The sequence below is a fragment of the Xyrauchen texanus genome, chromosome 7 (genome assembly GCF_025860055.1).
Source record: "Xyrauchen texanus isolate HMW12.3.18 chromosome 7, RBS_HiC_50CHRs, whole genome shotgun sequence".
Classification (NCBI taxonomy): domain Eukaryota; kingdom Metazoa; phylum Chordata; class Actinopteri; order Cypriniformes; family Catostomidae; genus Xyrauchen; species Xyrauchen texanus.
This window is the reverse complement of record NC_068282.1, coordinates 20,687,776-20,715,541: the sequence shown is the minus strand read 5'-3', so window position 1 is coordinate 20,715,541 and position 27,766 is coordinate 20,687,776. Positions and strand designations below refer to the sequence as shown.

The window sequence follows — 27,766 nt, the reverse complement described above, 5'->3', positions numbered from 1 at the left end:
TGTGGACATCTACTGGTCACAAGTGGGTAATTGCAATGTAAACACTACCATATTTGTTTATTCAAAGGCGAGAACTTCCTGAAACCTAGCAACAGTTTAATGAATATGTAGACATTTGTGTATAAGTGAGCCTTTTATGATTATAGTTTAGTTTTAATTTGTTTGTCTAAAAGTAGCTAGTACGTGTAAAACCTGTAGAATGGTGTGTACCGTGTAAATTGCGTGTTTTGTTTATGTAGACTAATTTATAATGTTTTATTTGTGTAGTCTTTTGTGTAGCATGCAGCCTATAAAATAAAGATAACAAATTGTAATGCGAGAGGTTAATGTTAACAATTTATTGAACGCCGCTGTAGGTTTAGATGCTACAGTGTTGTAAGCGTAACTGAGGTTAGATAATAGGAAAATAATGATAAAGTAGTAGCTTTCTGATTGAATGAATGATAAAAAAAAATTAAAATAGAATGAAACAGTAATCGTATTGAAGTGAGCTGAGTGAATCCTTAAAACTCTGTGTGTGGACAGCTCGCGCTCAGTCTCTTGAAACTAAACTGGCAGCGTAGACTGCGCCTCGTTTATAAGGAAAGCGTTCTAGTTTTGACGTTTCGCAACGCAAGCAATGTAGATGGGGTGACAGAATAGGCACAGCTCAACCGAAAGCGGCAGAACCGGTCAGACGCCTCAAAACCCGGAAGACACGCTGGTTAAGGATGGAAAAGATCTTCCTTCATTTCACTTGATTAAACTTTACTGAAAAACACAAAACTTCGACATCCATCTGTCACTCCTTGTCATACTACTTTGATCAGGATGGCAGCGTCCGCGATCTTCATCCTGGACCTGAAAGGCAAGGTAAGAAGTGTACGTGCACCTGTCAGAGGAGGAATAAAGGTCACACTACTCCTTTATTCTTAGGATAGACAGTATGACTTTATATTAAGCCAATATATTCAAGGTTTAAAGGTTGGTTACAAAAGTAAACTGCATGTGATACCACAAATCAATACCTGTAGGGGTTTTAATACAAATATGTGATGTCACATGATGTCAAAATGACAAGATGATAGATTACCATTACATTTTTTTATGTAATTTTTGTATGTGTATTATTTTAGTTTGTCATTACAATTAGCTTTTATTTTAGTTTTTATATCAAGTGATACATCTAGAATGGGGAAAACAGGCATCTCTGCAACGTGGGTCATATAGCTGGACACCCAAATGTACAATTTGTAAAATAATACTTATAATTTAAAAAATCTTCATTTTAATAAGATCAACTGAATTTCATTACTGATATTACAGCAGAAGATAACACATCATATTCTTAATCACATCAAGACTTAAAAATGCTTATTTTTTTTAATTAACTTAGTAAACCTTGTCGCAACTCTGAAAACTGAGCATCAAACAAAACTCTATACCAATTCCAAATGAAATGTAAAACAAATAATTGATTGATGATGTAAGACAGAATGAGTGAAAAGACTGTGTGTGTGTGTGTGTGTGTGGGAGAGAGAGAAAGAAAGAAAGAAAGAAAGTCAGAATGAATTACTGGATATTGTATTGTTTCTGTTCTCTTTGTTTTAACATCATGCATTGGCAACAAAATGAACAGTCATTCCAATAAAGTTTCAAATGTGTCATAATTGAAGTCCCAGACATGGCTGGTGAGGTTCACAATATATATATATATATATATATATATATATATATATATATATATATATACTGCATATATATATATACACACACACACACACATTGCATTAAAATATGTAACTAAATTCAATTCAATGTAACATCTTTTAGTATGTGAAATTTCTTTTTATTATATATTATTTTAGATAATTTTAACCACCTTTTAGAAAATTTTTGTAAAAATTAAATATAGCCTATTATGTCCACGTGATGTCATATTTTATGTGTAATAACGATATAACTTATCAGTGTTTGACATTTCTTGTCAGCAAAAAATAAATAAAATTAGAACTTAAATGTTAAAATACAATTCCACATTTAAGTGCTTGTACTATTTAAAAAAATAGAGCTGTATGAATATAAACTGCAAACTCTTATTTAACTGTGGCCATGGGAAAGTGAACATTTACAGTGACAGCAAAACATTTCAATTCCATTTTCAGGTGTTGTGCAAAGAAATAGATCGGCTTCTTTCAGCTTGTTGAACATGCAATTTCATTTGGGCATTTCTAATTTGTGTCGGATGATGACAGAGAGCAGCAGAGAGCACCAAGTGCATGAGTCGTTGTCATGGTAACCAGATAGATTCTGAGTGGATTGCTTCAGACTGATAGAATGAAAGTATCGTCAAATCATCGTGCAATGCAATAAAATATCTTCCCTTCCCTGCAATCGATTCCAGACATGATACCAAGAAGAACGTTGATGATATATAGTTTCAAATAAAAAAATCAGTGAGCCAAACAGCTGAAACCGGGACATTATGAAATTTTGACACGACACTGGGACACACCTCGCAAAACCGGGAACGACTTCTGGTCACCCTAGTTTTCTACCTGCTTTGCTTCTCTCCATGATATACTGTCGTGATTCCCTCCCACTCTGTCGTTGCTAATATAATGAGGGGAATAGGCCATCTGCGTGTGCTATGGCTGCCTAATTTAATCTTCAAGTTAAGGCGATAATGTCTGGGTCTCATTTGGAAGGCTGTGTCCTCCGGAGGTCGCATTTCTCGGCCACATACGCCATCGAGGCTGTCTCGGTTCATAAAAGCAGTAGGACACTTCAAATGCAGCCTTCGAACGCTAACTTCTTTCACGGGATTGTGCACTCACAACCCACAATACTTTGCTTCAGTGGAAATGTCTAAAACAATAAGTTCAAATGCAAGTAATGATAATTCCCAAGTTGGAGTATCTCCGTAGATGGGTGCAGAGTATATAACATGTATTATTATTATATTAATATATAATACAAAATAAAGTATTAGACTAAAACTACACCTTTTCTCTTTGCATCAATATAACTCTCCTAAAATGTACCTCATACATTCCCTTCTAAATGGACTTTGTTACCATCTCACTCAAAGCATTTGCGCTTGTTAAAGAGTGGTGTGCTGTCATAGCAACCATGTTACATTCCATTTCCATTTGTCCATTGTTGGCCATCTCGTTTAAACGAGATTTGTTTAAAGGAGGACGCTGGGTATACTTCAGCATTCAAAAGACACATCCTACCTAGCACGCAGCCCTCGAAACGAGACACAGCCAGTGGGTTTAAAGGTTTAAAAACCTATCACAACAAAAATGAAAACGTCTAGGTTACATATGTAATCTTAGTTCCCTGAGACGAAGGAGACAGACATTGCGTTTATTCACGCACGTGGAGAAGTGCCTTGTTCCACCGCTTGTTGTGATACGGTTGCTTCCGTTTGGGCCATGGCTTGCGTGGCCTCACCGGTGGCTCAGTGGGAGCAGGTGCCGGCACTGTGGGCTTTTAGTCAGGTGCTGGCTCGAAACAGAGTGAGGGTGAACCAGCTGTGATGTACTCCGTTTCGGCAGAATGTGCTTCATAGCCTGTGATTGCTGCTGAGTCGCGACGGAATGCTCAGCAATTTTATTCACAGAGGTGCCAAAGAGGCTGGCTGGAGACACTGGAGAATCCAACAGAGTGGCTTATTCCTTATCACTCATTTCTGTGAGGGTCAGTCATACATGTCGGTCCAGAACTACCAGGTTGCCAATGGAATTGCCGATGGCCTGTGCAGTTACTTTCGTGGCACGCAGCGCTAAGTTTGTAGCAATGCGCAGCTCTTTGAATGTCTCTGGATCGAAACATTGCTCATCCATTTGCTTAAGGAGCTTGGCTTGAAATACCTGTAGCACCACCATTGCGTGGAGTGCTGATCCAGCTTGTCCTGCTGCTGATTAAGCTTTTCCAGCCAGTGTGGACGTTTGTCGACACGGCTTGGAAGGATGTATGGGACGAGATTTCCACGCCCTGTTACTCACTGGGCAGAGGTGTGCTGCTACTGCCTCCTACACAGGGGGCAGTTGGGCATAACCATTTTCTTCCCTGTGATCCACATTAGAACCATTCATTGAGGAGAGACTGTTCAGGTTCCTCTGGGGGAGACCAATCCAGGTTAAGCTCAAACCCAGTAGCCAATATTAGAATATTGGCGTTATTGTAGAGAGGTTTCAACTAGGTCATGTAAGAAGCCACCCCCCTTGTGCATTAATAAACGCAACGTCAAGTGTACTGAGTTGAAAGGGAAAGATTATTTGTATTTTAGTTTAGTTTTTTCAGAGCCATGAAAATATATTTTAGTTTATTTTCAATTTTTCTAATTGTGTTGATTGTTATTTTTGTTTTAGTTTACAATAATAACCTTGCCTTTGGGTTACCTTGTTGTAAATAGTATGATATGTGAATATGGTAATCATTCAGTACCATGATAGTGCATTTCAAAGTAACATGGTATTAACTCTGAGACCATCATTGTACCATGGAGCTACCACTCTACTTTTTTAAAGGGATATTAACATGTTGTTTATTACTTACTAGGCAACTAATCATGCAATAACACTTTACATCAGCACAAGCAATGTAATGTACAATGTGACCAAGAATGAAGAATATTATGGTTGTATATATTTAAAAGTTTAATTGTTGCTTTTTATGTGCATTGTACTTAGGATACAATTGTAATCTTTAGGGTTGCTTCACAATAATAATAAACCAATAGTCAACAAAATTTTGCACTAAATTACATCTTTCTTGACCCTCCCTCTTAAGAATTAAACTAGACTTTATACATAGCTATATCAACATAAACAGAAGCACAGAAGCTTTGGTGTAAGATGTTGAAAGCATGGTTTGGTGGGTGGATGGGAATGTTTCAATGAAAACAGAGAGTCTTAGGGCCTCAGTGGAATGGCTTACACTCAAACATGCCCCTGGATCTTGGCAGTGCTGATGAAAGCATTTTTGTCTGTGATCCCTGAGCAATTCAATATCTCCATCTGAAGGAATACCTCAGTATCATCCCTGGTAAAAGGCAGACTTCATTGATATCTTATGTTTCACCATACTATACACTGTAACTAGTTTTTATATTACAGTTTATATGTAACTTTAAATGACAATTAATGAACACTCATGGATATAGGGTCATAGTCCTTATTGATTTATTTGTTTACATTTCTTTAGCCTGGTTCTGCATTTATGTTAATTACAATAACAATATAAGGCCTCAAAACATTTGTTTTGAATTACCCCACCCCACCAGAGGTAATGGGGTAGAAATATTTATATAAAAAGTCCTTCACATAGCACATAAACGGACCAGTCAAATATCAAATGAAAGCTCTAACTCGCAGATGTGACTGAACAAATAGTAATGTTGTTGCCCTAATACCAAAGTTCGAAAGATTTTCAAAAGAATCACAAAGTGAAATATGATTTCTGTAAGTCATCAAATACAAATGTCTCTTTATACTCCAATAACTGCTGTAAGCCCCAAATAGCTAACAGTTTTAAAACAAGTTTTAGTTTATATCTGCTTTTACCTTAGGAAAACCTCTATAAAATTAGCCATTGTTTATTTGTCTGTGAGCTTGCTTGGCTGAATAATCCAATGTTATATCTTAGATTTAAATATGCTATCCAGAAGGAAAAGCAAACAAAACAAATCATCAGAAATTATGTTGATGACTATTGATGATAACATTTACATCACCACAATGGTGACGATCTCAGCTTTATAATGACACTTTGAGCTTCTAGTCCACTCAGAGGCTAAGATATTCAATGAAACATCAAGGGTGGTTCTTGAACTAAAAATTAAACAATGTCTATAGATGAGTGCATCTGTGAGGGCTAAAATGCATTAAAGTGCCACCTACATTTCAGATCTGTATATTGTGATGGAATGTGATTAGAGGTTGAGTTAACAGAACCAGAATTACATTTAAAAGTTAGGACCAAAAAAACAACAAAAAAAAACTTTCCCCCCAGAAAAATGTCTATTTATCATAAGATTATAAACGCATACAATATTATTTATGAATAATTTAAGTCTTTTTATCTTTATTTGGGTGGTTCTCTGAAAAATGAGACGAATTTGTTTGCAATTTGTCTAAAGTATGTGTGAATGTGAGCTTTTAAAAATGAGTGTTTGAAATTGCAAAATAGTGAAATTTTGAAAAATTGTTTAAGGTAAATGTGGTCATCATGCAAACGCAAAAGTGACATTCTTACAAGTTTTTTAGGAGTGCGCATGTGGGTGGAACAAACTGTATAACTAATGCCATAGGATGGAGCCAAACAACAAGTCACCACAGTGGAAAGAATTCAACATTTCTGGGAGTACAGTGGGAAAAGCACATACACTATAAACTATACCCATTTATAGAAACCAAAGTAAATTATCGACTGTCCGACTCCTCACATTTGTGTATATGCAATGGTTCGTTGGGTGAATCCCAGAGTTTTACGTAAGAGGCAACCCCCGCTATTGCAGCGCAATACCGCATCAGGTTGCAATGGAAAGTTAAGGTAACAAAAACAGCAACAACTCTGGAATATCTGTAAACAATGCAAAGCAATGGAAAATGAAAAAGCACAGTCTTCCTTGGATGCTATGTTTGTTATTTAACACTTAAACTTATACTTCGGGTCTTTAGAGACCTGGGACCTCATTTCACCCTCTGTACTTTTGGTAAATCATTCTTTGGAGTTGTGCCCAAACCTCTTAAGTACTCCTCAATCTACAGTATCTCTTATAAATAGTGTAACACACACACACACACACACACACACATGTTGTGTTTCCATGTTTTATGGGGACTTTCCATAGACATAATGGTTTTTATACTGTACAAACTTTATATTCTATCCCCTAAACCTAACCCTACCCCTAAACCTAACCCTCACAGAAAACTTTCTGCATTTTTACATTTTCAAAAAACATAATTTAGTATGATTTATAAGCTGTTTTCCTCATGGGGACCGACAAAATGTCCCCACAAGGTCAAAAATTTCGGGTTTTACTATCCTTATGGGGACATTTGGTCCCCACAAAGTGATAAATACACGCTCACACACACACACACACACACACACACACACACACACACACACACACACACACACACACACACACACACATTTTGGAAAAATTGCAAAAAAATATTTTTATTTTTATAATGGTATAAGTACCAAAAGTATATAGGGTCTTTAGAGACTTTAGGTATGTAAGAGTGTCTGGGTTTCTCTTACACTTTTTTTTAATGATTATTTCATAAGTTTACTATCACAAGATATCTATTTCTTTGTTTATTATAAGAGAAATGAGTACTATATTCATACAAATAAACACTATATCATGTTGATTTTCTGTGCAAAAATCAATTATCATCAATGGTGAATTTGCATCCCATATGCGTATACACATACATATTATACTTGTTATTTTTTTCCTCAAGGTGGCGCTGATGTTTCAGTTATTGATTTGATTTACATTAGACATTGCTAGCTGATGTAAAAAAAAAACATAGAAGTAAACTATAGCAAGTGTAATATGAATAATATTATATGACTATTGTCATTTGGGTGTACTTCTAAAATAATGTATTTTGTTCATCTATTTAGACTCAATAAGTGCCTGAACACATATGTGTAGCATATGTGTAACTTGGGTGTAGTTGATGTATATCTTATGTGTAGATTATGTGTTATATGTAGCTCAATATGTGTTTGACAGCCAGTTGCATCTCATGAAATTTCAGTGTGTGCATATAATGAATCCTGTTCTAGATTTGTCCTGATTTGTTGCATTATCTCTTTGATATATGAAAAATAAAACTTTTAAAAATGTACTAATTGTCTAATAGGCCTCTAAAGATCAGATTTTGTAAGAGTGTTTGGGAAAATGTCCATGCATTTAAGGGTTAAACAAGCAAAGCAGGGAAATTACGTTACTGTGGAGAAAGCAGCTGACTGACCGAGGCGCATGTATACAGCTGGAGTACACCGCTTAACAGTGCATGTAAACTCGAATGCTGCTTTCTCACAATAATTCGCTTTCTGGTGTCCATGTAAACGTAGTCATTGTATCAAGCTCACACTGGCTTTAAAATAATACATTTTGTAATTAAAATGGATGGCAAAGGGACAGTGTCTCAAAGAGATACAGTGTCAGTCAACCTGTTTAAGCGCAGCTGCCAAATACATTTACCCTTTTTACTCTTTATGGTGTACTGATTTAGTGAATTATCATATAATTGCCATGTAAGGTCATTTGTAACTTATTTTGGCAAAGAGTTTGCAAGAACTTGTTCAACATGAAGCTATAACATTACAAATATTTCAGTGCTTTCAGCTTTGTTTCCATCCCTAAGGTTCTTATATGCCGGAACTACATGGGCAACATAGACATGAATGAGATTGACAGCTTCATGCCCATAATGATGAAGAGAGAGGAAGACGCAGATCTGTCACCTGTTGTTATTCATGGGTCCACCCACTTTCTCTGGATTAAGCACAGCAACCTGTACTGTATCCTCCATCTGCTCCATTTTCAAATTTAACATTACACTTTTTATCTTTTGATAATATAATTTAGCAAACTGTTTTGCCTCTGTTGTAATAGCTCTGCAAATGTGTAGCACACTTTCACCTTAACAGGTTTTAATCAGTGGTTGCAATGACTAAGAAGAATACTAATGCTGCCCTTGTATACTCCTTCCTGTACAAAATAGTGGAGGTAAGTGTTTCATATTTATCATAACAACAACAACAACGCCTTGCACAACACTTTACACAGTACAACACAACAAAAACACATATTTATATACAGATACACATGACATATTCTTATCTCTATAAGTTTACCCTCTATATTATAATGCCAGATTTATGTGCATTTAATAATGTTGTATTGACCATGTACTGTATTTGCAGGTGTTCACAGAATACTTCAAGTCAGTGGAAGAAGAGAGTATTCGAGACAATTTTGTGACAGTATATGAGCTAATGGATGAAGTAATGGACTTTGGCTTCCCTCAGACCACTGACAGCAAGATCTTACTGGAGTGAGTTCTGACCATTCAAACCACACTGCTCATAGAACACTATTCATTACTCAAACAGCATTACTATGCTTGTTCACCATTCACTATTCAAGCTCAGACTATTCATTAGTCACTGTGCATGCTCTATGTAGTGGGCACAGTTTCACAATATGCAGTTATTCATTTGTTTTAGAACACAGACAGATTATCAGACTAGAGAAATAAGAGACAGTTTATTTGTTGGCTTCGCCTTTCCCTTGTGGCATGTAGGCAAAATCATTTTGCTGTTAGTATGGTTTATATAGTTTATATGTCCTTTGCATTGAGCACTTGAATCTTTACAACTGATAGTCAAGTCTTAGACGGTTGGCCTCCTCTCCCTCTGGCAAAACTTACTGTACTAGATGGCACCACTCCATGGCGTGAAGAATATTACATTTATGTGTCGCAATATTAATGCATTATAAACTAACATAACTAAAAACAGACAATTGTATTTTAATTAACTAACATTAACAAGGATTAATAAATGCTGTAAAAATATATTGTTCATTGTTAGTTCATGATACCTAATGCATCAACTAATGTTAATGAATGGAACCTTTTTGTACTAGTGTTACTATGTTTTTACTAGTGCAAACTGCAAACCTAATTACTAACATCAAATAATTAGCATTTTCACTAGTAGTAGCAGTAATTCTATTGCTGATATCTATTGCTGAATGATAATTTTTTAACTAGTGAAAATTGAATTATAGATATTTAGAATTATCTATAGATCATATCATGCACATGATTAAATGTTGAATGGGCTTGCAGTTGCGCATGTGCTCTGACATAATGAGCTGTGCCACTTGAAGTTCGAATTTGACTCATGTTGCATTTCATTCCCATTATCCTCTTATTTCCTGTCTTCTCTTTATTGCCCTGCATTTAATAATCAGCCAAAACAATAAATAAATAAATAAAAATCATAATTATATAATTCCGAAAACGTATAATTCAGTTAAATAGACTCAACTTTGAGTGCTTTTTGGATTTAGTTTGCAGTCTTTGTAAGCTACCCCTTATTAGCAGAGAGCTAAATGCTGCAAGTCCTCAGTGACAGCAACACAATACCCTTTCAGCTGGAGACACTTGAGGTTAGAGAATACACAGAGTAGGCGATCTCAGGTTTTACTATTCTTGTGGTTACATTTGGTCCCTACAGTGTATTATAAACATGTACACACACACACACACACACACACACACACACACACACACACACACACACACACACACACACACACACACACACACACACACACGTTGGTGTGGCTATCCTTATGAGGACTCTCCATAGATATAACGATGTCTATACTGTACGAACTATACATTTTATCCCCTAACCCTACTCCTAAACCTAACCCTCACTAAAAACCTTCAGCATTTTAACATTGTACAAGTGATTTGAATTATGGGGTCACTAGAAATGTCCACATAAACCACATTTATAGCATAATACCCTTGTAATTACCAGTTTGTAACCTAAAAAAATTTCCTCGTTAACCACACACACACACACACACCCCTACGCATATTAAATCTCATTGAAGAAGGACCAAATTGTAGAATCAATAAAGAAACTTGTTTATTTGTTAATTGAATATCTGTATTGATGTGTTTACACTGCTAATGTTGCTAATTTGTAAATGTATTTACTCTGCTAATGTATGCTGATGTTGAGCTGAGACGATAGAACACTCTCAATGTATTTTGTATGCAGTGTGAGTGTTCACTTTCATTTGCATAGGAGAGTGTGTTTTTTCCATCTGTATGTGATAGGAGAAGAATGTGCAGTAAGGTAAACATTACAGGATCATTAGTGATGAAAATACAAAAAACAAAAAACAAGGTCAGGTGTTTATCAGCCTGTTTGTCCCTAGGGGCATCCATGTTCTTCCCATGAGTCTGTTATCTCAGCATTCTAACATCAGAGGTCTATTTACACACGCAACAAAGTTACCTGCTTCACTGATTCTTTTAATTTAAATCTTATTAGATCTGGAAAGTGAGTCTGTGACAGACCAGATGATAAATATTCACACTAGGCAATCATATTGAAAATTGCTGACATGCACTGTTAGGCTGATACAATCTTTAATCTACTCTTTGATTTGTTTTTTTGTTTTAATATTGAATGCCAGCATTGTTTGTTTTTATCAATGTTACCATGGTCTGATGACCTCTTTTCATTTCCACCCAAGGTACATCACACAGCAGGGGCATAAGCTGGATGTGGGAGCACCACGCCCACCAGCTACAGTAACTAATGCTGTGTCTTGGAGGTCAGAGGGCATCAAATACAGGAAGAATGAAGTTTTTATGGACGTCATTGAGTCTGTCAACCTACTGGTAAGTTGACTCAAAATCAACCATTTTATACTGCCTTCACATGCTAGTGGAATTATCCTACTTTCCACTTCTAAAATTTTAATTACGAGTATGTCGCGTTCAAGTGCTTTGTTGTCAGAGAGAATTGGAAACATGGAGGACTCCAGGTTCATTCTTGCATATTTCTTGGGGAACTCCTATTTTGACACTTGGGATTTCAGTCAAATACATAACATTTTCTCTGTGTAAAAAATGTACAATATGCATCAAATGGATACTAATATACATTAATGTTAATGACATTTACAAAAATGATCGAATTTGCTAAGATGTGTTTCTTGATCAACATCCTTGGTAGTCCTGCTACAAAATTTCTAGCGACCAAGCAGATTTTAAGGTAAGGTTTAGGGTTAAGGTTAGGCTTTCTTATCATTTCTATACCTCAGATTTGAAAGGTTGTTAATGGTAAGGGTTAGGGTAGTTATAGGATTGTTTATTTTTAGGGTTGGGAATCGAGAACCAGTACTTGTTCAGAACCGGTTCCGTTCTTGAAAAAATACTGTAATCACATGATCTTCGTGACTTCCGGTTCCGTTAACGGTTCTCCAGCGTGCACTTTCCACCGATGTGGCTAGAACATCATCCTCAAATACTCTGACAGTGTTTGCCGCAGCGCTGCCCTCTACTGACTCTACTGAATTTTACTGACTGAAAATTCCCAATCGAACATGTCTCAAGCTGGCTCTTTTTACAGCACAAAACATATGCACTTCCGGTACAGTTAGATTCCCAAAATAATTATTTTCAGGAGCCGGATCTGTTGAATCAACAGCACAAAATATATGGTGCTTCCGGTATAGTCCGATCCCTAAAGAACCATTTTAATAAGCCAGTTATTTTGAATCTACAGTGCGAAACATACAACGCTTCCAGTATACAAGTAATCTTATTCTGATATGCAAGATATGAATGTCCAGCTCGAAATTAAATAAGAACTATTGAAGTTTCACAAGCCTGAAGTACAACATTAGGCTACAAAACACAGTCTAAAGTGTCTCTCAAACTGTTACTATTTATTTAATGATGACCTGTATCTCTACTAAATTAAGCAGTGCAGTTACTGACTGGTTGTTCATATGACAATGTATAATTAAAGATACACAAGTTTTGTTTTTAAAATAGATTAAGGATCTATTATTATGTCTCTAAGATGTCTGAAAACACACCTTTTACAAGAACTGTATTAAATTTGCTTCTGATTTGTTATATCTGCTCTTTACAAATCTGATTATTTGGTAACAGACAGCAGAGGTTATTAAATGCAATAATAATGGCATTTCTATCAGGAAGACTCGCAGACTTGAGTGGAATTTAAGATGACATTTATTTGATGAATATAAAACGGAAAATCAATGTCTCTCTTTGGCGTTGGCCCCGTCTGGCGGTCCTAGGAAGTTGTACTCGGAACCGTCATATCCCACAGGAGGCTGGGGCGAGGAGCCTACCCCCGTGTAGAACGGGACTCGACTGATGGTGGTGTGGTGGTGGAGGTTGCAGTGTTAGCACACTGAAACAGCAATGTGATAGATTGTGAGCAGACTTATAAAGCAATGGCTTACATGTGATTGGCTAGGAATTACCCAGCTAATGGTGCGATGATGTACAGCTGCTATGCTGTGCTTACATTTCTCATTTATAAATATATATTTTAAAAAAAAGTACTAGATGAATTACTGAAATCGTTACTGGAACAATTAAGGAACCGGAATCGTTAAGAGCAATCGGAATCGGAACCAGTATCATAAAATTCCTTATGATTCCCAACCCTGTTTATTTGAGAGGAATGTTATTCCAGGACAAACAAAAGATTTTGATCATGGAAGATGTCCTACTTCACTGTCACTTTAGATGTGGCTCATATTAATTAAACATGCAATTAATTACTCTGGGCCAACCAGTTGACAATGATGTTTGATCCTTATCAAATTTCAGTACACAAAATCTGTACAAGCTTGAAAGCTTATAAATAAAGAATAATTGTTCAAAGGTGACTTTCTACCTTCTTCAATTAAGCCAAAGCTACGTTAAATGTTAAGTGTGTAATTTCTGCGCCTCTAGCATCTTTAAATTCAATCAGGTTTCCTGAACACTCCCACGATCTGCCATTGCTCTGACATACATATAGGGGGTTTCTCCATGCAAAGAACACAGAGAACAGACTTGCCAGGCTACCTTGGTAGAATGAACTCGGATGGATAGGAGGATGTAGAAAGCATCTATTACGAGCTTTGAGATATGCTGCGATGTCCCAGGACATTTTTAGCCAGTGAGAGAACTACTGGCATTATCACACACCAGTGACAGCATTATTATCATTACACCAGTGAGGTTTTGCAAGACATGTTGAATGAATAAAGTCAGTTAAGCCATCAGACTATCGCAAGCTTATAGCAGGAATCTCTTGAGGGAAAACATGATAAATGCCCTTTGTAGTGCTGCTATGCCTTTTGGGACTTCAAATGGGTTCTTGCGCACAAGTCACTATCTGACGCAGCCTTGATATTCAGCCCAATAAAACAACACATCCGGGTAATTGTTTTGCATTTTCGGTACTTGCATTCTTGAGGATTGGAATTAAACTTCGACAGTGGATGATGATGCCGAACAAGTCCACGAGAACATAAGAACGCACATTGAGATACAGCCAAAATCCCACCCCAAATTCATGTCATTGATTGAGCTAGAGTTGTTATTTCGGGATGATTGGAATGCACAAACAAACAGAGCAATATTTTGATAGCATCAAGAGGAACCACCAGGGGATTCCAGGGGAATCACCTACTAAAGTCTTACTAATAGTTTTCTCAAAAGGAATGTTCAGGGTTTAATGTAAGTTAGGCTAAATTATAGCATTTGTGGCATACTGTTGATTACTACAAAAAATAAATTTGACTCATCCCTCATTTATACTGTGGGAAGTACAGTACAGTAAAGTGAATGGGGCCAGTTCATAAACGTTAAAAATAGAGCTGTCAGAATTATCGTGTAAACGCATGTGATTAAAAAAGTTTAACCTGTAAATGTTTCTTAATCGAGATTAACGCCTTTCCTCTTAATATTGCATAAACCAGCATAAACACTTGTTGGGAGGGCAGAACCTTTGTAATGTGTCCGCCCGTAGTCATTACACTGACACACACACCACAACTCGCACACAACAGCACTTCCCTCTCAGTGATAAAATGATGGAGAAAGGACCTATTTGATGTACAGTACAAAAAAAGTCCATATGGGACTATTTCAATTAAATACTCTAGTATTTTTCAGCCATAATTATTTAAGGTGCATTTCAATTACCACAGAAGCACGACAAGTCTTAACAGTCACCAAAACCCAGAATAAGATGTTTTTGACTGTAAACTGTTTTCATGGTTCATTCAAAGAGATGCTTGATGCTGCCGTTGACACTGTGATGCATTTAAGAGTTTGAAATGTAATGCCCATTGCAATGAATATGCAACCTATGGGAGACTAGTTCTTTCAATTAGTCAAGCTCCCACTCAACCTTTGGGAAACGTTTAATGTTACTTAAATTGTTGCTATTGTAGTGCATTTCTGTCTTTATACCGTGGAAGGCTTTGTTCGGAAAATGTTAAAAAAGCATTATTTTGTTACATATTGTTTTGTTGTATTTCCTAAGATGGAAATAAATGTATTTTAACAGGAAAATACGTATATATGGTCTCAAATTTCAGCATTTTCAAAATGTATGCAATAAATCGCGATAGACATTTTTAATTGACTGACAGCTCTAGTTAAAATACACACTGTTTCAAAAGTATAGCCACAAGACGTAAACATTATATGGTTTACATGATTTTAGTGTGATAAAATCACTTACTAACCAATCAGTCCAAAGTTATATGCAATAATTCAACTTCATTGCTATGCTGATCTAACACTGGTAAACCCTGTATGCGATTTTATCACTCTAAAATCATGTTAACACATCTATTTTTCACGTCATGTGGCTATACATTTGAAACAGTGTGTATTTTCATCTTTATGAACTGGCCTCATTTACTTCTATTGAAGATCCTTATTGTAATTTATTTTTTTAAATAAACGAGACAATTCTAAATTATTTTCTTTGGCAATCAACATTATGCTACAAAAGCAATTGATTGAGCTTAACTTATATTGAGCATTCCTTTAAGCTGGGATAGGAGAAAGGATTTTTACATCCAACAATCACCCCACCATCCAACTGTACCTCAGCTGACCTCCATGTTCTTTAGGGTTAAGGGCCAGGCCTCCAGACTTCCTTACATTCAGAGAGTGAGGAAGCAGCTGCCCTCTTTAAGTTCTTGTTGACTTTCTTCTCTCCTTCTCCACCCCCACTCTGGCTTTTGGTGGATTAATTACTGCTCCTCAGGGTTGGGGTCTTAACGTTGGCAGACAGTAGCGCCGAGCAGCAACACTTTCCTGATTAAGACTTGAATCACATTCTATTGTTTTCAAATGCAGCATTGCTATTCATCCATGCATTATTCTCACTGGCTCTTGTCTTCTGTGAGTTCTCAGAGGTATTGACCTAATGTGGAGTTTTTGTAGATCACATCCACTTTCTGTAAGTCTAGCTTGTATGGTTTTAATATTTTACCATAATATAATGCAGTACATTCTCATGTCTTTACTTACTGCAGCATAATTCATTCCTCTCCTTGAAAGAGCATTATCACACAAATCACACGTTTACTGCCATACCTGACAGAGCATAATAAATTGTAGATGGCAGTAATGGTGTTGATGCATCGCACCTTGCCACTGTTGATTCTGATTTGCATTTCTCTTCTCTCTTTGTGTTCGTTATAGGTCAGTGCTACAGGTAGTGTTCTGCGAAGCGAGATTTTGGGCTGCATCAAACTCAAAGTTGTTCTCTCAGGCATGCCTGAGCTCAGACTGGGACTCAATGACAAAGTTCTCTTCGAGGTCACCGGCAGTGAGTACACACATCCTTCAGTACACCGACCTTCAATGTATATGGTTTAGCTCTTCTATAGTAGTGCTGGGGTTCATTGTCTCATCCTGTTTTTGGTGATCAGCTCTCTCATTTGCACTTGATAGATGGATTCAATTCCCTCTGACTCTCTTTTTTAATCCCCACCCCAGGCTTAACACAGTGGGTGTCTGTCTCACAGTAGACCTCATCTCAATTATGCATTCTACATGTGCAATTTGAATGCAACCATGCATTTAAGATCAGGACCTGTTCAAAGTTACAATACAACAATGTTGAGCGTCGATCATCAGTGCAAATAAGTGGATATTAATGTGATTCTAATAATTATATGTACTGTATTCACAAAGCAAACAGAGTAGTTGACCATGAGCAACATTTCAAAGACAAGCTACCTTCTGGTTTTAGTATAACAGGAAACTGTTCTATCAGATACAGTTTCAGGAAAGTGAACTAGACCTTCTCGCTTCCTGTGCCACTTCCCATTATAAAGTTATTCAGTGGCACCAGCTTTTGTAAACACCACTGAAGGTAGAAGGTGCCATTCTGGGCTTTCTTCTGTTGTGTTTTAAGTCCTAATATAAAGCCTGGAATATCTTGTTTCAGCTCAGAAGTAGAATGAAAATGAGATAAGTGAAATACCGCCCTCTCTAGGCACCAACTTGCAAATGCTTGTCTTTTAATTATGGTAAAGATGAATTGAAAGTATGTTGACGGAAAATATTTCATGAATATTCATACTTTTAAAAAGGTATTTGTCACACCCAGGACTATTAAAAATAAACCAGTGAAGGAAAAATGTTTGAAAATGGAGAAAAACTTAAAAGAAATGGTGATCAGTTTCAGGACCTAAAATATACAGTTACCATTATGCATACATATAGAGTACATTTTAACCTAAATCTGTGCATCTGTAAATGGAACCTCAAATATTATAGATCTCAGAAATTCAGACATTATAGCATTGTAGCCCTGCTCACTTTAGAGCAATTTACAGCTGAATCCAAAGATGTGTACCTCAAACAAAGAGAACCTGAGCGCCAATCACTTCCACTGAAACCTCTGCCTGTGGACCCAGGGGAGCCAATCAGAGAGCTATAAGAGAGCATCCTCACCCCTCTGTGACCTTTAGTCCCTGCGGTTGATGTCATCAGTAGGTGCTGCAGCAGCTCCCAGCAGGCCTCGTCTGTGGCAGAGGACACAGAGAGCGAGAGTTTGTGATTGTGACCTCTGTGTTCCAACTCAAACCTCTGAGAGCTCTTTCATGTTCCATTGTAAATGTCACTCCTAGATAAAGCGGAAAACATTCATAAATATAAAAGCGAGGCTCACACCCACACACATTTGCAGACATTTCACAGGCTTCTGATTTGACTGTGCTGTTGAAATACCTATTGTTGAGTTTTGGGGCTCAGAGGCCCTGAGTCATTAAGAAGCTCTTCTGTAGTCACTGCCTTCCCCTTTTGCTGAGGTCAAGCTAATAAACTACCTCCACGGTTATCTGGGTGCACAAAAAGTGCAATTGTTTGCAGTTTTCTGGAAACATATTAGAAAGGTATGCATGTGTGTATATGCAGTGTGTTTGTGAGTGTCTGTGTGCCCATGTTATTAACATTAAAGGAATGTTCTGGGTTCAATAAGTTAAGCTCAATTGATAGCATTTGTGGCATAATGTTAATTGACACAAGAAATAATTTTGACTCATCCCACTTTTTCTTAAAAAAAAGCACAAATCGAGGTTGCAGTGAGACACTTACAGATGAAGTGAATGAGGCCAATTGTTGGAGGGTTTAAAGACAGAAATGTGCAGCTTATTATTTTATAAAAGCACAATTATTCTGTTAAAACTTGTGTGTTATTTGAGCTGTAAAGTTGCTCAAATTGTGATTTTTACATTTTAAGGTTTTAGGCTTTATGGTGTTATGTCACCATTTCAACGAAGTTGTAAAATTCGATATAACTACACAAAAAAGATTGGTAAGCAATTTTATTTCACTGATATCGTGTTAACATGCATATTGTTTATGCCTTGTGGTTGTACTTTTGTGAAACTGTGAGTATTTTAACATTTACAAATTCACTTCCATTGTTAGTGCCTCACTGGAACCCAGATGTTTGCTTTTTTAAAGAAAAGGAAGGGCAAGTCGAAATACATTTTTGTGATAATCAACATTATGACACAAATGCTTGTGATTGAGCTTAAATTGTATTGAACCCGGAATATTTCTTTAATGAAAACTAAATGAAAACAGAAAACAAAAACAACAATTCACTGTTCACTGAAACAAAACAAAAAACATAATTGGAAATACTCATGACTCGAAAATTAACTTGAATAAAATAAATATGATCACAAACTAGTTTTAGTTTTTGATAGTATACAATCTGCCTTCATTAAAACATCAAAATGCCACTAGCTGGTAATAACACTAGACACCCTGAGAAATGTAACCGCATTAAACATACAGTAAATAAACAATATCAGGTAATGCATTACCTTTGGCAGCCCTACATAATAAAACTAAAACTAAAATAAAAACTAAATGTACTGGAAATTTGTTTCAAATTAGACAACACTCATGTTGTCTAATCACTCTTCAAGTTGATTAATGAGCTTTGCACATATCATAATCATCAGTCTACTTGTTTTATGCAGTATAAACCATTTCTGGTTTCTCTCAGGAGAGAAGAGTAAGTCTGTGGAGCTGGAAGATGTGAAGTTTCATCAGTGTGTGCGTCTCTCTCGCTTTGAGAATGACAGGACGATCTCTTTCATCCCACCTGATGGAGAAAGTGAACTCATGTCTTACAGACTCAACACTACGGTCAGCACTCACCATTGAATGTGTATAGAAAATGATTAATACTTTCTACATCATGGTAGCATTTGTGGTACTGCCTTTAATTTATGCTGATTTTAAAGGGATAGTTCACAAAAACTTAAAATTCTCTCATCATTTACTCACCCTCATGCCATCCCAAATGTGTATGACGTCCTTTCTTTGGCTGAACACATACAATGTTTTTTAAGAGAATAATTTCTTATATTGTCTTTTGATTTTGGTGTTAAAATGTGACCCAGACTTGTTTTTGTTTAATCAACCCAGCAATACTACATTTAACATGCATTTAATTGATATGAAAAGTAAAAAAAAAAAATAAAAAAAAATGCACTTCAGTGTCTAGATAAGTGACAGCACAACTTCATTCTTTCTCTGTCACTGCTCTGTTTTGACAGGTGAAGCCTCTAATATGGATTGAGAGCGTAATTGAGAAGTTCTCTCACAGTCGAGTAGAGATCAAGGTTAAGGTAGAGCTGCACACATACACACTCACTCCACATACTCCACTGATTCCACTTCTAGCACATACCCTGGTTTCAGTAATTAGCTTTCAAGCTTCTATCCTGGGGAATGGCTCAGAGTTTACCTGAGCTGTGTCCAAAGACATGTCAGATTCTGACGTGAACATGCTTTGTCCCATTGCCCTTGCCACTGTGAAACTTTAGCTTTTTCAAATTTAAAGCTTTGAAATATTTGCTGCAGCAAAGTTGTGCTGTACTTCCTTTATCTGCTTTACAGGCCCGCAGTCAGTTCAAGAGCCGCTCCACTGCCAACAGTGTATCCATCCTAGTGCCTGTTCCCAGTGATGCTGACTCCCCCAAATTTAAGACCACCACAGGCCAGGCTAAATGGGTCCCTGAGAAGAATGCTGTAGAGTGGAACATTAAATCCTTCCCTGTAAGTACCAATAAGATTCATACCTTCTAATATACAGACTTGTATACTACTTTAGTATAGCTGCAGTCATGTTTGTGTTGTGGTGGTAACATGCATCACAAATATGTCTCCTATGACCAATTGTGATTAGATTACAAGGAGAGGGTTTCTGTTTTTACTGACTACATACATCACTTACGGCTTCAGTGTGTTACTGCTTGATAACTTGAATTTAATCACACTGCAAACATACATTTTTGAGTGAAAAGCTCATATAATTGTACTCTTTTTTAGTGCATGGATGATACACAGGTGAGTAGGTGGTCCTCTGCTTTTACTACAAATGCTGTGTTGTCACACGCGTATTTGACTACCTCTGAGTGTGGTTTGAGTGATCTGATGTATTCAGTGAAATGCTTACACAAACACACTGGGGCTGTTTTGTACAGAAATTATCCCACAGTAAACCATTGGCTATTTGTGTTTTACAGCCAGAGGATACATTGGGTGAGGGAGAAAGCAGTGTTTTAGCAGTAAATATAAAAGGAAATAAAAAAGGCATAAGGCCATTTCACACTTATCAAACCCATCAACTCAAAATGTAAAAATTTTGAATGGATTATTCAAGGCACTTGAGCAGATAAAACCTGGAATCGAAATAGTCTTAATTATGAGGATGTTTGCAGCTATACAGTGGCCAAGTAATCCCACAGTACATTTTTAAGGACATACAGTACAAACGTGTGTTGAATTAAAGCCAAAATACCATAATCTTTTTTTTACTAAAAACCTGCAATTACACTAAATAAAGTGTTTGTCATGGAGGCACCATTTCCTGTTTTACCTAGTCTTAAAGGGATAGTTCACCCAAAAATGAAAATTCTCTAATCATTTACTCACCCTCATGTCATCCCAGATGTGTATGACTTCCTTTCTTTTGCTGAACACAAACAAAGATTTTTAGAAGAATATTTTAGCTCTGTTTCTCCATACAATACAAGTGAATACTCCAGTGAATAAATCCATATCTTCTGAAGCAATATGATAGGTGTGGGTCCTTCTTTCAAATTCTGAAAGTGAAAGTGGAGATTTATAGTAAAAAAGGACTTAAATATTTAACTGTTTCTCACCCAAAGTGATTGGATCGCTTCAGAAGACATATTAAACCTCAGGAGTCATATAGATTACTTTTATGCTGCCTTTATGTGATTTTTGAAGCTTAGAAGGTCTGGACACCATTCACTTGCATCGGAAGTACCTACAGAGCAGAGATATCCATCTAAAAATCTTCTTCAAGAAATAAAGTCATACACATCTGGGATGCATGAAAGAGAGTAAATTACGAGAAAATGTTTGGGTGAACTATCCCTTTAAAAAGGACATATTACCTAAGCAAAGACATACTTATAAGTGCTTTATCATTACCTCTATACTGACAAACCATCTGTATCTTTTTCTCCAAGAAGTGAGACATGCGGGACACTGAGTGAGAAGGTTTATCAATTCCCAATGATGCCTTGGGCATTTGAATGTTGAAAGACTTTAAGTTAGTCTTGAATGTTTGTGCTGTCACAAGCTAACAGAGTGTAAGTTTGTATGAGCCACTCAGGAATATGACTCACAAGACTTATATAGAACTGAGCTGTTAATTGGGGCTTTTTACTGATGTGTTGATTATTGCAATGGCAATTAGACAGTTGGAATGGTCAAAATTTAATGATGTGTCTTTTTTATGTTAAAGGGGGGGAAGGAGTACATGATGAGAGCTCATTTTGGACTGCCGAGTGTGGAAAGTAATGAACTTGAAGGAAAGCGACCAATCACAGTGAAGTTTGAGATCCCATATTTCACAGTCTCTGGCATTCAGGTTTGTTAATAAAACACATTCTAGTTGTAAAATTAGGAATACAGCAATAATTGGTTTGACTGATATTTTTTTTTACAGATAATTACACTTTTCTGCTTAATTGGTTATCATTTTATTGTTGTTGTCTTTTAGTTATTTTCACAACTTTTTCGATATTATTGTGTCAAAAAACAGAAATAAACTATTTAAAATCGGTTCTGCATATCGGTTATCGGACACTTGATTATATTAATATAATCAGTATCTGGACCGGCCATAAAAAACATCGGTCAATTTCTACATGAATTGGTAGAATTGTTTTTAAAGCTTTTTTATGAAACACAGGTGCGATACTTGAAAATTATTGAGAAGAGTGGCTACGAGGCATTACCATGGGTGCGTTATATTACTCAGAGCGGAGGTAAGACATACTAAAAATTTCTCACACACACACACTGTTACTCTGATACTCAAATATCATTCAGATATAAATGTACCTTTACCCTGTATGAGAGTTCAGTGAACATGAGCCTGGCTCTCTCTGCTGTCAAACACACACACACACACACACACACACACACACACACACACACACACACACACACACACACACACACACACACACACACACACACACACACACACAGTTTGATATAGTGAAGACTATCGGTTTTCCATTTGCATCAGCGACACTAGAGGAGAGAGAGAGCCACTATAATCCCTCAGCTCTGATCACTTATTCATAAGAAATGTAAAGCAGACATCAAACCTTAAACCTCACTGGAATTTTACAGATATATCTGAACACCCAAATATCAATAACAAAATTCAAATACCTTTTGAAAACATTTGATCAACCTTAACAGATGGGTTAAATTAATATAATTCACCCAAAAATGCTAATTCTGTCATCATTTACTCATATCATTCCAAACCCGTATGACATTTCTTCTTCTCTGAACAGAAAAGGGAAACATTTTGAAGACTTTTCTGAATGCTCTTTTTCCATTCAATTACAAAAAGTGCACAAAAGCACCAAATAAAATTATCTTTGAATAACAACTTAATTTAGTTTTTTCAACCCACAAAGGTATCATATGGACTACTTGTAGGAGACTTTATGGTGCTTTTGCATCCTTTTTTAAGCTTGAAAGCCCCATTCATTGTAATTGCATGTAAAAGAGTGGCCAGTGCATTCTTCTGAATTTCTCCTTTTGTGTTCCAAAGAAAAAAATCATATGGGGTTTGAAGGACACAAGGGTGAATAAATGGTGACAAAATCTTAATTTTTGGGTGGACTTTTCCTTTGAACATTCATGTTTTATAAATTGCATTTTTCTGACATTAATTTTTACAGATTATCAGCTGAGGACCAACTGAGGGAAGATGTACAGTATTTTGGACAATGGCCGTGTGTCTTGCGTCTCCTGTATGTCCTGTTTCATCAGTGAGACAACTACTGCCCTTCACACAGCAGGCAGGCGGCTAAATCCTCCCTCTTGCTCTCATATTCTGCACTTCTGGATGTGCAGGTCTTTTGAATGAGATCATGTTTTAACAAATTAACCAACAAGGAAGCCTTACCACAAAACTACTGAGAAAACCCCACAGAACAATTGATTTTTCATTACACCTTAGTAGCCAGTTGCAACAGACCCCCAAAAATGAAAATTATCCCATAATTTACTCACCCTCAAGCCATCCTAGTTGTATATGACTTTCTTCTTTCAGCCAAACACAATCGGAGTTATATAAAAAAAAATATCCAGGCTCTTCCAAGCTTTATAATGGGAGTGAATGGTACCTTAGATTTTGAAGCCCAAAAAGTGCATCCATCCATCCATCAAACAAGTAATCCATACGGCTCCAGGGGGTTAATATAGGCCTTCTGAAGCAAAGTGATGTAATATTTTTAACTTTATAAACTATAATCACTGGCTTCCGGTAACGGCCCTCCGCGCGTTCACGAGAGAGTCAAGGTCTGCCATATGACGTAGGCGTAGTAAGCTCCAGTGAGAAGTGACGAACGTGGAAGCGCAGAGGATAGAGGAAAACAAAACGCCGGTCACGAATTAGAAGACAACAACAAGGATTTTTAAAGAAAAATGTCAGAGGATTTCGATATAAGAGAAGAGGATATTTAGTTTTTTGCCCATCCCTGATTTTTTGAACCGGAGTACACCAACTACAAACTCCGGGAGATGGAGGAGGTGCACATTTTTGGGCTTCAAAATCTGAAGAGCCAGAATATTTTTTTAATATAACTCCGATTGTGTTTGGCTGAAAGAATAAAGTAAAATACAACTAGGATAGCTTGAGGGAGTGTAAACTATGGGATAATTTTCATTTTTGGGTGAACTAACCCTTTAAGTTTAGAAAATATCTTTACAATTATTACTTAAAATTAAGGGGTTTGTTGCAACTGGTCACAGGCCCTATTTTGCATTTGGTTTAACTATGCTGTATTTAAAGCAAGTTACTGCAATATATAGTTACATTTCTATGTTTAATTTCAATTTATAATGTGTTCTAGTTAGACTTTTGCATTTTAAATCAAGCAAATGAAATTATTTCACATTGTTATATTTGCTTGATTGGTATCAGCTGTTTATTTCTATTGCTGTTGTAGGTGAATGAGCTATCTTACAGTGTGATATGATCTAATGTCTGTAGAGTTGAAAAGATATCCACAGGCCCAGTGAAATGAATACCTAGTGCTCAAAATCAATGATTAATAAGGCAACATACTGTTAGGACAGCACTGTAACACTATATTTTACCACAGTGGCTCTGTATCTTTGCCTTTGGTTTGTATGTGCTTACTCAAAATACCAGCAGTGCATACACACACAACCTCACATTGGTAGATTGAAAAGTGGAATTGCTAATGTTCCTTTATGACAGTTTCTTTCCCGTTTAAGTACCTCCACAGACCCATCAGTCAATGGTCAAGTACCCCTTCAGTGATACCAAACAAGAAATGTATAGTTGGGATAGTTCACCCAAAAATCATAATTTACCCACTTTAATGCCATACCAGATGTGTATGACTTTCTTTCTGCTGCTGAACACAAACTGATATTTTTAGAAGAATATCTCAGCTCTATAGGTCCTTTCAATGCAAGTGAATGCTGGCCAGAACTTTGAAGCTCCAAAAATCACATAAAGGCATCATAAAAGTAATCCATACAGCTCCAGTGGTTTAATATATGTCTTCTGAGGTGATGCAATGAATTTGGGTGAGAAGCATACATTTTTAGATGTTTTACTATAAATCTCCAGTATCACTTTCACTTGATAGAAAAAAATTACTTAAATATTTATCTGTTTCTCACCCACACCTATTATATTGCTTCATAAGACGTAGATTTAACCACTGGGGACATATGGATTAATTTTATTCTGCCTTTTTGTTAATTTTTTTGGAGTTTGAAAGGTCACATTCACTTGCATTGTATGGACCTACAGAGCTGAAATATTCTTCTAAAAATATTTGTTTGTGTTCCGCAGAAGAAAGAAAGTCATCCACGTTTTGGGTGGCATGAGGGTGAGTAAATGATAAGATAATTAAAAGGTTTTGTGTGAACTAATCCTTTAAATCACATTATTCATTATCATTAATATTATTAGTGTCACCTTTGAACAAAGAACAATCAATTCTAAAGGTCAACAGACTCATCAATTACACATTTGTTGTGCTATGAGTGTCATCCACACACATTTAGAAAACATACATATTATTTTGTTATCGTACACATTATCTTTCGATAAAATATTTTTTTTTCCTTTGACAGCCCTAGTAACTATAAGTCATCGTTTCTGTTTTATTGGTTTTACAAAGCAAAATTTGAATCTTTTCCAGTACCCCCTATTGTACATGTACACCTGGTTGGGAATAATTGCCCTGTGACATAGCCATTAACCTACCAGCAAATAACCCATTTTCACACTGATGTCAGCAATTGCATTTTTTGTTATTTAATCCACAGCAGTCAACACGCCACCTGATTGTTCACATTTTTAATTCACATATTCATTTTCTTCTTTTTGGACCTGATATTGCAAATGTTAATGTTGGGATAATCCTCCTAGATTTCCCTTCATACAGCATGCATTGCACCACTTGTTTTATCAATGTGGCAGATGTGTGTGTGGAATAAAGTCTGCCACTTTTGCAGAGATTGCAGAATATATTATTTAGTCTTTCACATCAAAACGGCATCCTCATTTATTTACCAAAGGTCAGCGGTGTGGTAACATCCCGATATTTATTCCACCTTGATGCTGATTCTGAAATACTCTATGCAGTTTTTATCTTTTTTTATATAGGTATATATATATTTTATTGTTCAATATTACTATAAGGTCATTGTGAGAAAATACCTGGACTTTCATTTTGGAAGTGTTTTGTGATAATTTTCTGACCTGTATGGGATATGGTCTCTTTAGTATTATTTGCATGTGAATATTGCAATAGCTGTTGAAATAAATTGCTGTTTTATTCAGCTGCAGCCGTGGGCTCAAAATATTAAATATATCTGGGGTATTATCATAGTACGAGTAAATAGATTTGTTTTGTTTTTTAAATCATCAATAAATATGGATGCTGACTCTATGTGTTGCTATTTTAGATTGACTAAGTTTAGGATTGTTCTTATCAGTCTCAACACATGACAGGTCAATAGATTGGTGACAGTGGGTCACAGAGTCAGCTATTGTTTAAATGGTGACTGTTGCACAATAGCCAGCCTGTTATGGGTAAGAACAGGCAGGCATTTCTCAACACGACCCAGTCATCCTCCACCCATTACTGGCCATTTCAAAACCTACTTCTGTCTTCTCAGGATGGGCTGTGAATGAATGATTCAGCTGCATGGTTGAGTATGCTACGCACTGTTTCTTAAACACACACTCACACACAAGAAGGACCAAACAAAACATTTTAACCAGTCAGATGTTGCTGTTGTTTTCATATTTTTAAATGTTTTAAAATGATTGTCTTGCAAAAAGAACTTGTATAAACAAATCTCATTATGAAGACCATCTTGAAGTCTAAATCCAGTTTAAAGAGGCCCCAAATATACTTAAAATGTGTGCATTTCATTATATTAAATAGGAAAATATGTAACCAAGTGGCCAAGGCCACTGTAATTAACTTCACTTTTCTTAGCCATTTTTGAAATGACATAACCAACTGTTTCCAAGGTAACTTTTAATTAAGTCTAAGTTTACAAAGGTGGCCTCGCAGAGTAACACATTTACTATAGACATTTTCCAGTAACGTAACATCTAAATCAATTTTGTCTTCATTTTGAACAGTCTTTTCATTTATACTTTAAAATGTATACTTTTTTTTTTTGTGATTGTGCTGTCTTTAAAATAAATTACATTTTGAAATACTTTTTAGGGCTACTGTAGAAGTTTCCAGGCTTTGTGAGCAGATTTATAATATTGCAGCCTCTTTTTCTGAAGTAATTTCTTAACATTGTCACATTAGAGTTTGAATGTTCGTTTATTATGCATAAAAATTGAAATAGATTTCCTCTAAATGGCTTCAACCTGCCATCTGTTTATTTCTATCTGTTTGTGAATGTATTTCATGAGCCCTCTAAAATGAAATACCAATCAGCATCAAAGTGTAAATCAGGTTCCAAGTATTTCCACAAATAAAATATATTTTTCTTTTCTTGCAAAATTATAAAAATAACACCAATAAGTAACCATATCCTTAAATTTTAGATTTCAATCC

The 27,766-nt window shown here is 36.2% G+C and overlaps 1 protein-coding gene across 1 annotated transcript; it reads left to right on the top strand.

Moving 5' to 3' along the window:
* The first annotated feature begins 88 nt into the window (after window positions 1-88).
* Window positions 89-27,449, top strand: ap1m3 (adaptor related protein complex 1 subunit mu 3). The gene is made up of 12 exons (XM_052130921.1): window positions 89-852; window positions 8,385-8,541; window positions 8,682-8,749; window positions 8,947-9,077; window positions 11,306-11,453; window positions 16,308-16,434; window positions 19,135-19,277; window positions 19,691-19,762; window positions 20,034-20,192; window positions 21,913-22,038; window positions 22,363-22,438; window positions 23,375-27,449. Exons 1-12 carry the CDS (start codon window positions 811-813, stop codon window positions 23,395-23,397), a joined length of 1,272 nt encoding a protein of 423 aa, XP_051986881.1. The 5' UTR covers window positions 89-810; the 3' UTR covers window positions 23,398-27,449.
* The last annotated feature ends 317 nt before the right edge of the window (window positions 27,450-27,766 follow it).